This window comes from Hyposmocoma kahamanoa, unplaced genomic scaffold (assembly GCF_003589595.1).
Source record: "Hyposmocoma kahamanoa isolate Upper Pololo Valley unplaced genomic scaffold, ASM358959v1 87, whole genome shotgun sequence".
Lineage (NCBI taxonomy): Eukaryota > Metazoa > Arthropoda > Insecta > Lepidoptera > Cosmopterigidae > Hyposmocoma > Hyposmocoma kahamanoa.
The window spans coordinates 2,171,163-2,184,302 of record NW_020654422.1 but is presented as its reverse complement, the minus strand read 5'-3'; the positions used below and the strand labels follow the sequence as shown (position 1 = coordinate 2,184,302).

At 34.4% G+C, this 13,140-nt stretch overlaps 3 protein-coding genes across 3 annotated transcripts in view; 1 reads left to right on the top strand and 2 right to left on the bottom strand.

The window, feature by feature from the left end:
- LOC113235087 (CREB-binding protein-like) overlaps nucleotides 1-3,838 on the bottom strand; it is a 28,349-nt gene extending 24,511 nt beyond the window's left edge. Inside the window, exon 1 of the mRNA XM_026470654.1 lies at nucleotides 3,293-3,838. Within this exon, the coding sequence (XP_026326439.1) occupies nucleotides 3,293-3,377 (85 nt within the window). The 5' untranslated portion in view covers nucleotides 3,378-3,838. The remainder of the gene's footprint in view (nucleotides 1-3,292) is intronic.
- Nucleotides 3,839-4,802: 964 nt separating this feature from the next.
- LOC113235434 (probable arginine--tRNA ligase, mitochondrial) lies at nucleotides 4,803-6,668 on the bottom strand. The gene is made up of 3 exons (XM_026471117.1): nucleotides 6,538-6,668; nucleotides 5,367-6,471; nucleotides 4,803-5,302 (listed from the first exon to the last, which is right to left on the bottom strand). Exons 1-3 carry the CDS (start codon nucleotides 6,571-6,573, stop codon nucleotides 4,803-4,805), a joined length of 1,641 nt encoding a protein of 546 aa, XP_026326902.1. The 5' UTR covers nucleotides 6,574-6,668.
- A 528-nt stretch (nucleotides 6,669-7,196) lies between these two features.
- LOC113235295 (WD repeat-containing protein 19) overlaps nucleotides 7,197-13,140 on the top strand; it is a 28,741-nt gene continuing 22,797 nt past the window's right edge. The window contains exons 1-5 of the mRNA XM_026470953.1: nucleotides 7,197-7,211; nucleotides 7,720-7,877; nucleotides 8,100-8,324; nucleotides 10,248-10,458; nucleotides 11,629-11,909. Coding sequence (XP_026326738.1) covers nucleotides 7,197-7,211; nucleotides 7,720-7,877; nucleotides 8,100-8,324; nucleotides 10,248-10,458; nucleotides 11,629-11,909 — 890 coding nt within the window. The remainder of the gene's footprint in view (nucleotides 7,212-7,719; nucleotides 7,878-8,099; nucleotides 8,325-10,247; nucleotides 10,459-11,628; nucleotides 11,910-13,140) is intronic.

Genomic DNA, 13,140 nt, shown 5'->3' with positions numbered 1-13,140 from the left:
CCATGGACACACACATAGACAACCACAAATTACACCCAAACTCACGAGAGAAATAATTGTAGGCCATACAAATATTTCTCCCGGCCCGGGAATCGAACCTGGGACCTCTGCGTGGCAGTCCGGTATGGTAACCGTTCTGCCACGGAGGCAGTTAAAAATTGTAACAAGTAATGTATGTCCTTGCTCTGCAGGTGGTTTGTTTCTATAAATTGTTTGGATGTTGATTTAAATTGTTGAACTAGCAGACTATACAAAAATTTTGTATACAAAGCTATTGGTAGATAGATACACACACAAGAATAAAAACAGTAGAGTCAACTGCTGAAGATGTGCTCATCAAGCTACCTATCTATGTATCTTGTTCCATTGCACTGGAGGCGATTTTTGAACAAAAATATGTAGTCTGATGTGCTGTTGTCTATACATAAACAACTTAGAACTAGAATTAGAACCTTTGAGGCAGAGAAAAACGAAACAGATATTGATTTCCATACAGGAAATCAATATCTATGGTGTTTGCAATGTTCTATGTTAAGTTGACAAGTTATTAAGATGAATTTCCATTACATAATATTTTATAACATTTTTTTCTTTCTATTTTATATTTACCCATTAGTAAGTGCCAATTAGTTCAAAATTCTCTTTTCAATTCAATTAGTTAAAAAATCATCATGATTTATGTTAAATATTTTAACATATATCATGATTTATGTTAAATATTTTAACATATATCATGAAGGCACTTTTAACATATTTTTTAGTATCTTTTTAAAATGTTGTAGTCAAAAAAAGTTTTATGCATTGTCATTTTGCTAGACAATATCTTGGATATCAGGATATCTAACATCTCAATATAGAAGCCAGTAAAGGCTATATAGTAAAAATTAAGCTGGGCTTGGATAAATAGCAATGGAAAGTGAATGCATCACTTGTACAACTATGTAAATAAAATTAAGACTTAATGTATACTGTACACTGTGTATGTCAAATGATCTGAGTTAGCTGCATTACAATATATTATTGTTGCATTTGTTTAGACTGGTTTCAGAGTAGTGCAGATTTATCTGCGGTCCATCCGCACGGAGCACCAGTAACCGGTAAGGAGTAACACATTGGCGTCAGAACATCGATTTACAGTGACGCGGATTGCTCCTCATTGGCCACCATGCGTTCATTGTAGCCGACTGGCTTCTGTGAATATCCACACTAAATTAAATACTCGATTCAGAGCACTGCGGATTCCGTACAGATCGTACACACAGCTGTGACACCAGCCTTATTGTATACAAAGTAGTAATTGGTTAAGAAAATGTTAACTTAGCACAAGAGTTACTCAAAATCAGTTCAATAATATAGTTGTGCTCAATTTATGTTTAAAAGTATGTATTATCATTCCAATTGACAAATTTCTTTAAAACATTCAGTAGCTTAGAGTATGACTAGCAATTAAAAAACACTAATCCTTGAAGTATTAAGTTTATACTTAACTAAAGTTAAAATTTATCTTCGGGTTAACAAAGGTCTACAGAAACTATTTCTTTAACAAATTCAATTGTATGTCAAAATGTTTCTAATTAATTTCATAATTACTACTAACACTGCTATAGGAAGTGAATTATTTGAATGAAACATACTATTAATAAAAAACATAAATTACAATAAACTATTTATATTAATATAGCATACACGTCATGTGTATAAATATTAAATGAGTACAATAAATGATATTCGTGATAATCTATGTTACAAATCTTGTCATGAAGTTATACTATATATATTATTCGGTTATACAAATTTATTTGCTATTACATATTTTTCATTACAATCTGCACAAAATCATTAATTGACAAAATAAAAATACTCCTATTTGTCAATCATTATAATTTTTAGGGACATTATATAGGGATAATTAATGATTTTTATTCCAACTGTCTCTACAAAATACTCTACCATACCTCTTAAACTAGAGTTTATTAAAATTAAAACCCACATGTGTGGTCTAACCAGATATTGGAACAACCAAAAACACACTCAGGGAGAAAACCTCTCACTGAAATACCACAATTATTAAAAATAATAAGCAAAAAACCAAAACATAATGGTTATATTAAATTTTTACTTATAATTTTGAACTTTTCTTCTAAACACAATGTCATGGTAATTACTAGTTACAAATAAAAAAGTTTAGAACAAAATACAATAATTCTACAACGTTACAGTATTCACTCTATGTTAGGAAATTTCTTTTCCAATCTCTGGTTACAGCATTTTAGTTATACGACCAAGATGCAATTCGATAATATGAGGTTCATAGAGCAGTCTACTACATATGCATATGAATTTTTAACACATCAGAACTATTTTTTTTTCCGATTATTGTAAGAAACATGTCAACTTTGTTTCATCTTTACTTGAAATATATTTATCATGTCAAAATAATTTGCATTCTATAGATTATGGGTGAACATTCTGTGAAAATAATACATACAAAACACAGTTGAAATAGTAAAAATATAACAACTTGAGTTTTTAATACATATTTATTAATTTATATACATAATACACACATTCTTCAACAATCTAAAATGTCAACATTATGTATGTTAAAAGGAGCAACTTTATTTTGCATTAACAAAAATGAATGTTGATTTAAAAAAATACCAAAGTATACTAAATGTAATAATTGTTTCTAAGACTAAGAGCTTTATAATATAGTTGAAACAAAATGTAGGTCAAACAAACTTCACATGTTAGATTTCAGTTTTGTGACACAAACTCGTAATTTTGAACAAAACCATGAATAGACTTTGCTTATTTTTAAGTAATTTCAACCTTAATATTTTATTTCTACAGCTTAAAACCAATGAACAAGTAAAAAAGTATGTAATGTCAAAGTTGACCTCAAAACCCAAAGATAGTTTTATGTTTATAAACAAAGTTTTTGTTCATACTCAAAAACAAAATTTAACCATTTTCTCAAATAATTATATAGAATTAACCTAAAAATATATAGTCCCTAGCGCAAAGGGCCGTCAAATTATTTAATTTTTTTTCAGCTCTCTGAAACAAGTGTTCTAACAGAAACCCTTTTTCATTGAAGACAAATATTGTAGCAATCATCCTAGGGCATCTATTTTCCTTATTTCTCATGCTCGACAGCAATAAATACGACGCAAATCTTGCAAGGCGCTAATAAGAGCCGAGACAAAATGTCAAAAATCGTAGCTAGATAATAATGACAGAGCGGCGGAGCAACACTTGCCAAACTTGTGTAAGGCGCTAAAACACTTACCCGCGGAGTCCGAGGGACCCTGGAACGGGTCCCGGATCATCTTAGCCCGCTTATTAGGCGGCTCGTCCACATGATGATCGGCCATGGCTCTGTTTACTAAACGTAAGCCGTCGTGAATATTTCGGCCCGCCGATTCAAATAACACTTTTATGTCTTATTTCTTCAAGAAATAACATTTTATAGCGATTTGTCATCCATCATAATGTAATTCACCCACATCCCGATCGTTCGATGTCCTTCGCACCGTTGAAGGCACATATTAGAATTTCTCACTCAAGTATTCGCCATTACAAAGCTCCGAATCGAACGAAGAGCTACACAGACCCTCTCACCATCTTCCGTCGGAACTAGCACAATAAATGAAAACAATATCACCAGATTTTCGCGACTTTATAGAACTTATTTTACCGATCGGACAACACGATTTCACTTAACACTTTAAAATACACGGAATGGTACAGTTTATGATAAAATGATGTAAGAAAAAACAGAAAATTTACACGACAAATTCCGAAATTCTTCTCAGTCTCTCCAGCGCAAAATGGCGGCTGTTGATGAAAACTTTTTCTACGCTTGTCAGAAAATGTCGGCCTATAAAGAGCAGACGCGCTCGGATTGGTCGGCGCATACCACGTGACTGCCGGAAGTACTGATTTGACGCAGGAGCGGTCCAATTTTTTCTGACGTCAGCGCGTTCGAATACGAACATTTCCGAAGATAGCCGAACATTTAGTATTCATGTAATGATAAATATTATCAAATATCTTTGATAAATTCACACAAAACGAAGTTCTAATGCAATGTTAGTAAGTTGTTATAAATGTAATAATACACTAAACTCTTACAAGTGGTAAATAAAAAATTTAAGCAGTATAAATGTGCCACCACTCAAATAATCCCGCCAAATCGGGAGTGGTCACCATCAATACGACGTGTCTGTAGAATGGCATAGACAAATTACAAGCTTTTTAAAAATGTATGGCTCCAAAAATTTTATATACAGGCTTTAAAATAAATTACACAAAGAGATGCCTTCAGAAAGACTCAGTTTAAAAAATATTAGTTAGCCTAATTGAGGAAATATAAATACTAAATTTTTCAATGCAAACATCGATTTCAGAAAAAAGTCTATTAAAAGAAAAGAAATACAAAGATATATTATAATAGGTACATACATACTGTCTACATTGGGTGAGCAGAAATATAATTTGTTTTAAAATAATCTACGTATTATCAGAAGTTGTAAATTTTACACGATCATAATCTAGTATAATATGAGTTGAAAGATATATTCAGCGCATTAGCGCTGAATATATCTATGATTTCAAGTAATGAATTCTTTTTGCAACTTAATTTGGCGCTTTTCTTTTAGACTATTTAGATTTTACTGTAACGCCATCTACTGTACATTTATGATATTATATCAGGCTCTGTAATTATTGTAACTTTAATGCGAGGAGGTATTTCTGTGGAAATAAAATACAGAGTATTGCATTAAACTGTATTCAATTTACATTTCATATAAAGGTTTTACTCCCAATATTTCCAAGCTAGTTTTAACTACTATTCTTGCGGCATGAAACACTAACAGCCTTTGCTCTGCTAAATTTTTATCGGTATCCTTTACTTTCAACTCATTGAACATTCTATTGACATGTCTTGCTAGTCTAAATAAATAATTAACTAGGATACAAGCTTCATATTCATCTAAAGATCTTTGTAAAATGTCTTCAAATCTCGCTAATTCTGTGACTACATCACCAACAACTTCCTCAGGGACACATTTAGGTTCACACTGTGCTGGAAGTGTGACTCCAGAATTTTGTTCTAAGCTCCAAAGTCTGCAGTGTAGGTACTGCAATTTGATTCCACTGTCACCTTCACTTTGTAATGCCCTATCCCATTTGAAAATGTAGTCCTTTTGTCTGCGTTGCTTCAAGTCATTAATTATGACTGCTGTTGTACCCAAAACATCACATGTTTCTTCATTCATTGCAGTATTCCTGGTATCTGTAAAAAATAAGGATAATATGTATTTCATAGAGAGAGTTACATGTAGGAAAAAATCATTTACTTTTGGATTGCAACTGTTTTTCATGCATTTTTCGCTTTGCTTCATCCAGTATATCATTTAGAAATACAACATTTCCAGTCCTCGTGCTCATGCCTTTGATTCTTCCAAATTTTATGTGTTCACAGCCTGCAGTGCATTTTTTATTGATGTTTTTTACAATATCAAATACTGCAGCAAAATGATCTGTTTGTGCATTATCAACAACATAAAGCATTTTATCAAAATTGTATCTCTTGTATCTATCTAATAAAGCTGCAATATCTCTGGAAAGATACAGAGTTGAATTATCACTTTTTAAAACTGTAACATCTTTGTTATTTATTTTGGCAACTTTCTTTCCTGCATTGTCAACAGTAATTATTTTCTGGGATTCTAATGAGGTCATTAGGTCCTTTATAGCTAAATAGTTGTAATCTGACTCCCAATGGTACGCATCAAATTGTATTCCAAGTCTTTGGTAAACATTTTGTAGCTCTTGTACTGTCAGTTCCCGAATTTTCTTCCAGTTTTCTAAGTCCATTTTTCCTTGTTCTATGTCAGAAAAGTATTTTTTTGCTTCTTCATGTACAGTTTCATCTTGTTTTGCTACTTGGTTTGCATAGACATATGTGTCATATAAAGTTTTTACTGGATTGTCAGTCAATTTTTCTGCATTAATACCTTTTGTTTTCAGCCCATATTGTAATAACCCAAACTGTGTGCCCCAATCGCCTAAATAATTAATTTTTGTGACTTTATTATTGAAATGTTTGTTTATATTTGCAATGAAGTTGCCAATGATTGTGGATCTTAAATGGCCCGCATGAAAAGGTTTTGCTATATTTGGAGAACTGAAATCTATTACTATTTTCTTTGGGTCTTTAGATGATCGAAGTTTGTTAAATGTTATACTTTCCAACGTGTCTTGTATAAATGTCCCTCGATCTACGTTTACTTGTATTAATTCTGGATTAACAGCTAACGTCGCCTGATCTACATCCCCGAAATTTTGACATGTTTTACTCGTTAAGTACAATTTAAAATGGTTCTCGTTATGTTCGTACGAAATGTGTACATTTTTAAGCTTGAATAAAGTCGAATATCCGTGCAAACCGTGAGGTATCGCCTGAAAAAAAAGTATTCTTGCTATAAGTACCACTTAAATGAACATTGCAGATATAAATTTTATAACCTTATCCAACAACAGCGCCCTCAGCCTAGTAGTCATCACACAGAAATATATGAATTACTGAAGTTATTCAATTAATTATTAAGTAAATAGGTTAGCTAAAATCGAGCTTCGTTTTGGATTGTCGAGGCACTTCCACGGCACTTCGCAAATTCGCAACTGTCAGTAAGCAGTAACAGTGTGGTAACAGTATATTTTTTTCCATCCTCTAAGGTATAGGACGACAATGTCGACAATGCCATAATATAAGTTTCTTTGGAGCACATATGGAACAAGAAATGAAATAACTGAGAGAAGTAATATAGTTAAGAAATGTAAGGCTATATTTTTTGCTCGTTTTACTTAGCGCATTTATCGCGCTAGAATGCAATTCATTTACGACATTTTATTTAAAGTGTTGTACTGTTTCCGTTCTATGTAGTAGTTGGGAATATTGAATTACGTCAATCTAAATCGATCGATTGTAGAATGACATTTGTTTTGCTATGCAATGTTGGCTGTTTTGTTGCTAAGCAACGAAACATGTGTTTGAACAGAAACAGAAGGTGTGATAATTGAATTTTATTGCAACTAAGTGTAAAAATGAAAATGTAATAATTATTTCTTTTCATTTAAGTTCTGTTGAGTCAATAACAACTTTTAAAGCAAAGTTTTTGACCAAAATGTCTATTCCGAAAGTAAGTTTGTTGTTACTTATATTTTTCTAACATTCAACTGTAAATATTTTTATAACAAGTTTGAAGTATCATGAAATGCTTTATTTTATCTGGTTACGTATAGGGCCACTTCAGATTTATCTTTCACCGTCATGTAGAGCTACGTATAAAATCAAGATGTGTAGTGTCTAGCCTTAGCTAATAAATAATTCTTTTGCAGAATCATTGGGAGCGATATTGATTTGCCACTAGTTAAGGTTACATATGTCACTGCCGTACATAGGCACAGTTGTCGTAAGACTCTTTTCAGGAGGCCTTCATTACGGCATTTTAGTTTTTTGCCAACTAGAACTTCTTTAACAAGCTTTGGGACATAGTCACATTGTTCTTCTTTTATATTGTATCTGAACTTAATTTGAATCATAGAAGTCTGATATTCACCATAGATGTAAAGTATCTTAGTTGATTGTTTTTAAAATTGGGTAGTGTAGAATAAATTTCTGTTATTACTAATTTTACATTATTTCAGCTCCTGTACACTATCGAACAGCCGCATGGTCTAGGCGAATTGTATTTTCAGTGGCAAAAAGGAGAATCACATTCAGTGCTGGCTACCACGGGAACAGATGCCACAGTGGCTATTCATGACCGGAGTGGACAAATTATGGAGCGAATGAAATTGCAAGGGTAACTTTTTGTTGTACTATTGACCTGTTACTTACAACTCATGCCTTAAAAAATAATCCGATTGTTACAAAATTCAAATAATCAACTACTTTTGAAATTCATTCTAGCTGTAGTTATTCTTTAGCTGTTATAATTTTGGATTATGCATGAAACATTACTTGTGCAGAGGAATACAATATCCTTAAACAGATGGTTTAAGCAATAATGTTTGTGTTGTTGTAGACTTTGTGCAGACATGCAATGGGACAATGATGGTGATTACTTAGCAGTGATTACACCAAACAGTAATTCAGTATTACTATGGGAATACCACGCTAATAAACGGCTGAATATTGAGACAGGATTAAGGGAACCACCATCTTGCATTGCTTGGGCGTATGGGGAACCTTTGCTGGCTATTGGCACTCAGAAAGGGAACTTGGCTTTGTATAATCATCATACTTCTAAGTAAGTGTTAATTTGTGTTTTGGCACGAGATTTTAAATATCAAACAGAAGAATACAGATTCAGAAGCAAAGATATAGTAGTTTCAATCGACATAATATGTCCGCGGTCATCAACAAGCTACTCGTATTGACCGTTCTTTCTCTCGCTGGTGTGAACTGACTTCAGGGATACCTCAGGGCGACATTCTCTCTCTCTTGTTTTGCATTTTCATAAATTTGATTTCATCTAGCATCAAATGTTCTTACCACCTGTATGCTGACGATTTGCAGCTTTACACCAGGGTTTAGTATCAGAGGCATCTGTGACGCAATTGATTTAATTAATGGCAACCTTGATCGAATCTCGGTTTGGTCCCAAAGGTATGGCATCAATGTTAACCCTTCCAAGTGTCAAGCCTTCCTTCCTTGAAAGACCACGCCTTATTTCGTCTTTTGACATTCCAACGCGCACGCCCCCGATATTGTTTGAGAACATTGTAATTCCTCTATCAAATCAAGTAAAGAATCTGGGGCTAATTATTGACTCGGGTCTTACATGAGGTCCCCAGGTCTCCGACGTTTGCTGTAGGGTAACAAACACACTAAGAGCTCTGTATAGGTTTAAGCACTTTATTCCCGTTAAGACCAAAACTCTCCTTGTTCAGGCACTGATATTGCCTGTAATTGATTAAGCTGATGTGTGTTACTGTAATATCTCTCAAGTTTCTTTGAAGTTAGATCGTCTTCTTAACAATTGCATTAGGTTCATCTTTGGTCTGCGAAAATATGACCACATATCTACTTTTCGATGTCAACTAAACTAGCTTCCCATCCGTGAACGCAAATCCTTAAGAATTTTAACCACCCTTTTCTTCATTTTGTTCGATCTGGTTGCGCCTGATTACCTTAGATGCTCATTTCAATTTGAAACCTCTTGGCCGGGTTGCGAAATTCGATCTTGCCGTAGCTTCAAGCTCTCTATTCTTTCTCACCGTACTGATTTTGTATCCAATTGTACCCTTCATGCAATCCGTCTTTGGAACGCGCTCCCGCTAAATATAAGACAAGCTCAGACTAAGTTATCTTTCAAGCACATGTTGCGCAATTATCTTTTTGATAATCGTCTAGATCAAGACTCTGCATAATTGCTGTGGATATTTATGTATTATTAATAATTAATATTATGTATACTATATATATTATATATATGTATATATATATTAGGTATTTTTGTTATATATATGTATTATTTATTATATACTTATATGGAGGATATTATGTTTATTATTTATGCTATATTATGTTTATTTTATACTGTATAAATTAGCCATAAAATTTAAGCTTATGATATTTTTTTCTGTTTTAAGTGTAGCACCAACCTTTTGTTTTTTTTTCTGTTTGGCTCAATGGTTGACTGGTAGAGAATGTCTTATGGCATTAAGTCCGCACTTTGGACATTAATGTATTGTGCAAAAAGATTAAATAAATAAATAAATATGTCGATTTTAAATTGATTGAAACGTTCGTTATTGGTTTGACAAAACAAATATCTCATACGATTAGCTAATTTTGTTGAAAATGTTGAGCATGGCAGATATTTTACTTGCTAATGTCGAAATTGTGCCAATATTTAAAACTTCAAGGGCCAAGCGTTTGCTTATGTCGGATTATTTAATAGTCAATTTTAGAGGCTAGCCTCATACAACCGGTCGCCAAACGATAATCATCAATAGCTTGTCTATTTGGGTGTTGCGATTTTACTCGAATTGATGGCAATGTAAATGGTTACATGGTTGGTGGGTGTTCGTAGACACATGGCCGAAATCAACACTGTTAAACTGAGCTTTATATGCACTCACCGCAATTGTCCACAAGCCATGCATGTTCGTTATTGTATTGAAAATATGTTTGAATCCAGAAAAAATAAGAATAGGGTAATTTTCAGGCGAATACCAATAATAGGTAAGCACACAAAGAAGATAACATGTGCAGCATGGAACAAAGACAGTATTCTGGTCTTAGCGTCTGAAGATAAAAGTCTATCAATAAATAATGCTGATGGGGATACTTTGAGGGTTATTTCTTTAAGGGATATTCCCAATGATCTGCAGTTCTCCGAAATGAAGACTGATGAGAGGGTAGCGGGCGAGAATACAGTACGTATTGTTTTTTATACTAGGTAAAAGGAGAGGCTTTAGTAGAGCTCCTTGTGAAAGAGTTCGTCCAGTGAAGTACTGCCACCTTACCTATTTCTGCAGCCAAGCAGTAATGTAGCATTACTGCGTTTCGGTTGGGAAGGGTAAGGATGCTGGTGAAATAATAGACACATGGCACCTGTCAACTTATGTCCCAGAGTGAGGACACAGTAGTAATGACCCTAAGGTCTTTGCGATTTAATACGCTTACCACCAGGCGCACGACTTGTTCGTCACGTCCGTCACTTGGTATTATAAAAGAAAAAGAAGATAAAAGTTAAAAAAGAAATATCTTCCCATGATTCAGAGCTAACACCACAACATGAGGGAGCTCATTTTTCATAAGCCATAGGTCTAAAATATATATATTCACCAGTGTTTTCTTTTGTAAAACGAATATTTTATCACCAGATACAATATTCGTCTTACAAAACACTACTTAATGGTGGGTTGTAAAATTTTCAAAATGATATTAAATAAATAAAAAAACTGTACCTATTTATGAAAAAGTTATTCCTCCAGCATTTTGATGGTTTCCAGGCTTCAAATGGTAGATACGCCATAGTATGTAGAGACTTAAATATAAATTCAGAACCTACTAAACTATATACAAACTCATAACATGTTTGCTAAATGAAACTGAGAAAAAAATTCAACATTAAATGAGCAATTTTATTTTATTGACTAATATGATGTTGGTTCTGTTTTATTTTTGACGCTGATTCGAGTCCAATTGGACAGAAGGAACTTTTCTTTGTGTTCGATCTCATTGAGTGGTTTCACAACAAGAATTGAATATTATGATTGTAAATATTTAACTGCCTCCATGGCCGAACGGTTGCCGTCGGACTGCCACGCAGAGGTCCCATGTTCGATTCCCGGGCCGGAAGAAATATTTGTATGGCCTACATTTATTTATCTCGTGAGTTTGGGTGTAATTTGTGGTTGTCTAAGTGTGTGTCCATGGCACTCGCGACACAGGGCTTCTCTAGTGCGTGGCTATGTTGAGTGTGTGCGTTATTATTATTAAATCGTCGTGATATTTAATAATAATAATAACAATAATTTATATTTTAGATAAATTGTGTTGTTTTTGAATTAAAATAATTTTTCTTATATATTTTTTTCAAGATAAGCCTAATAGTCGGCAAGCGAACACTCTACTTGTACAACTTGCTAAACCCAGAAAACCCAATAGAGTTAGCATTCCAACAACGTTACGGGTCCATAGTATCATACAAATGGTATGGCGACGGGTACATCCTCATTGGATTCAGTGCTGGGTTCGTTATAGCCATCTCTACACATATAAAGGAAGTGGGAGAGGAATTGTTCCAAGTGAAGAACCATAAGGATAATTTGACTGATCTTGCCATTTGTAATGGGGAGGCGGCTTCGTGTGGAGATGGACAGTGAGTATTAATCAAAGCTTATTTATCACCACTCACTCACTACACTCATATCGAATAACGATATTAACGGTATTTTCTTTGGGTGTCCTGTCTGTAATACACATCGAGTATATAACCAGAAATAGAGACGAAATGTCATTTAATTTGTTTGACAACTATTCTGCCATATCATTACTGTGACAACTACGCTCCGATTGGCTAGCCCGAGTTCGAAACAATTGACGGGTGTCGTCAATGGGTGTCGTCAATGGGTGTCGTCAATGGGTGTCGTCAACTGTTTCACTTCAAAACGACCAGTTAACTTGAGCTTTACTATAATGGAAGATTGCAAAATTACATATTTAATATTTAATTACCGATGAAATGTGATTCCGTTTGTTTTGTAATTGGGTGTTTAGCTGTTTTTCCCACACCACCGAATAGAACAGCATGGCATTGTTAGAGATATTATCTTTATTATGTACAATAAATACAGAATATTTTTTGGAATATACGGAGACGTACACACAGGTCAGTAGTTGGACTGTCCATATTTCAGTGCAAACGAGAGTTGATATTTATAAGAGCTGTATCGATAATGTGTTACCAGGAATATATGGCCCTTATTTCGTCTCTATTTCTGGTTATATACTCGATGGTAATACATTAAGGGTCGTATTTCAGAACTCTACTCAATGCTAAAGTCAGGATTTGAGCAGACTTGAGTATGATTTCAAGCACTGGAAATAATGGCAAGGACTTGAGTATGATTTTCAGGGCTCACTGCAATACTCAAGTCCTGACTTGTGTATTGAGTAGAGTTCTGGAGTACGACCCTTAGTCTATAAGCATGTTCAATCCCGAGTCACATTGAATTTTCAGTATTAAACGCTCCAAGCTTAAACAATGTTTGATTAATCAAAAATTATCATGCAATTACAACTTTGCCTTGGCCAAACGGTTCTGGTCTGTCACGCAGAGGTTCCGGGTTCGATTCCCGGCCTGGGAAAAATATTTGTGTGGCATACAATTTTTTTTTTTACATATATTTATATTTATTGGGTGTAATTTGTGGTTGTCTATGTGGTTGTATATGTGTGTGGCCATGGCACCTGCGACACAGGGTTTCCCTAGTGCGGACCTCTGTGTGTGTGCGTGCGTGCGTGCGTGCGTGCGTGCGTGCGTGCGTGCGTGCGTGCGTGCGTGCGTGCGTGCGTGCGTGCGTGCGTGCGTGCGTGCGTGCGTGCGTGCG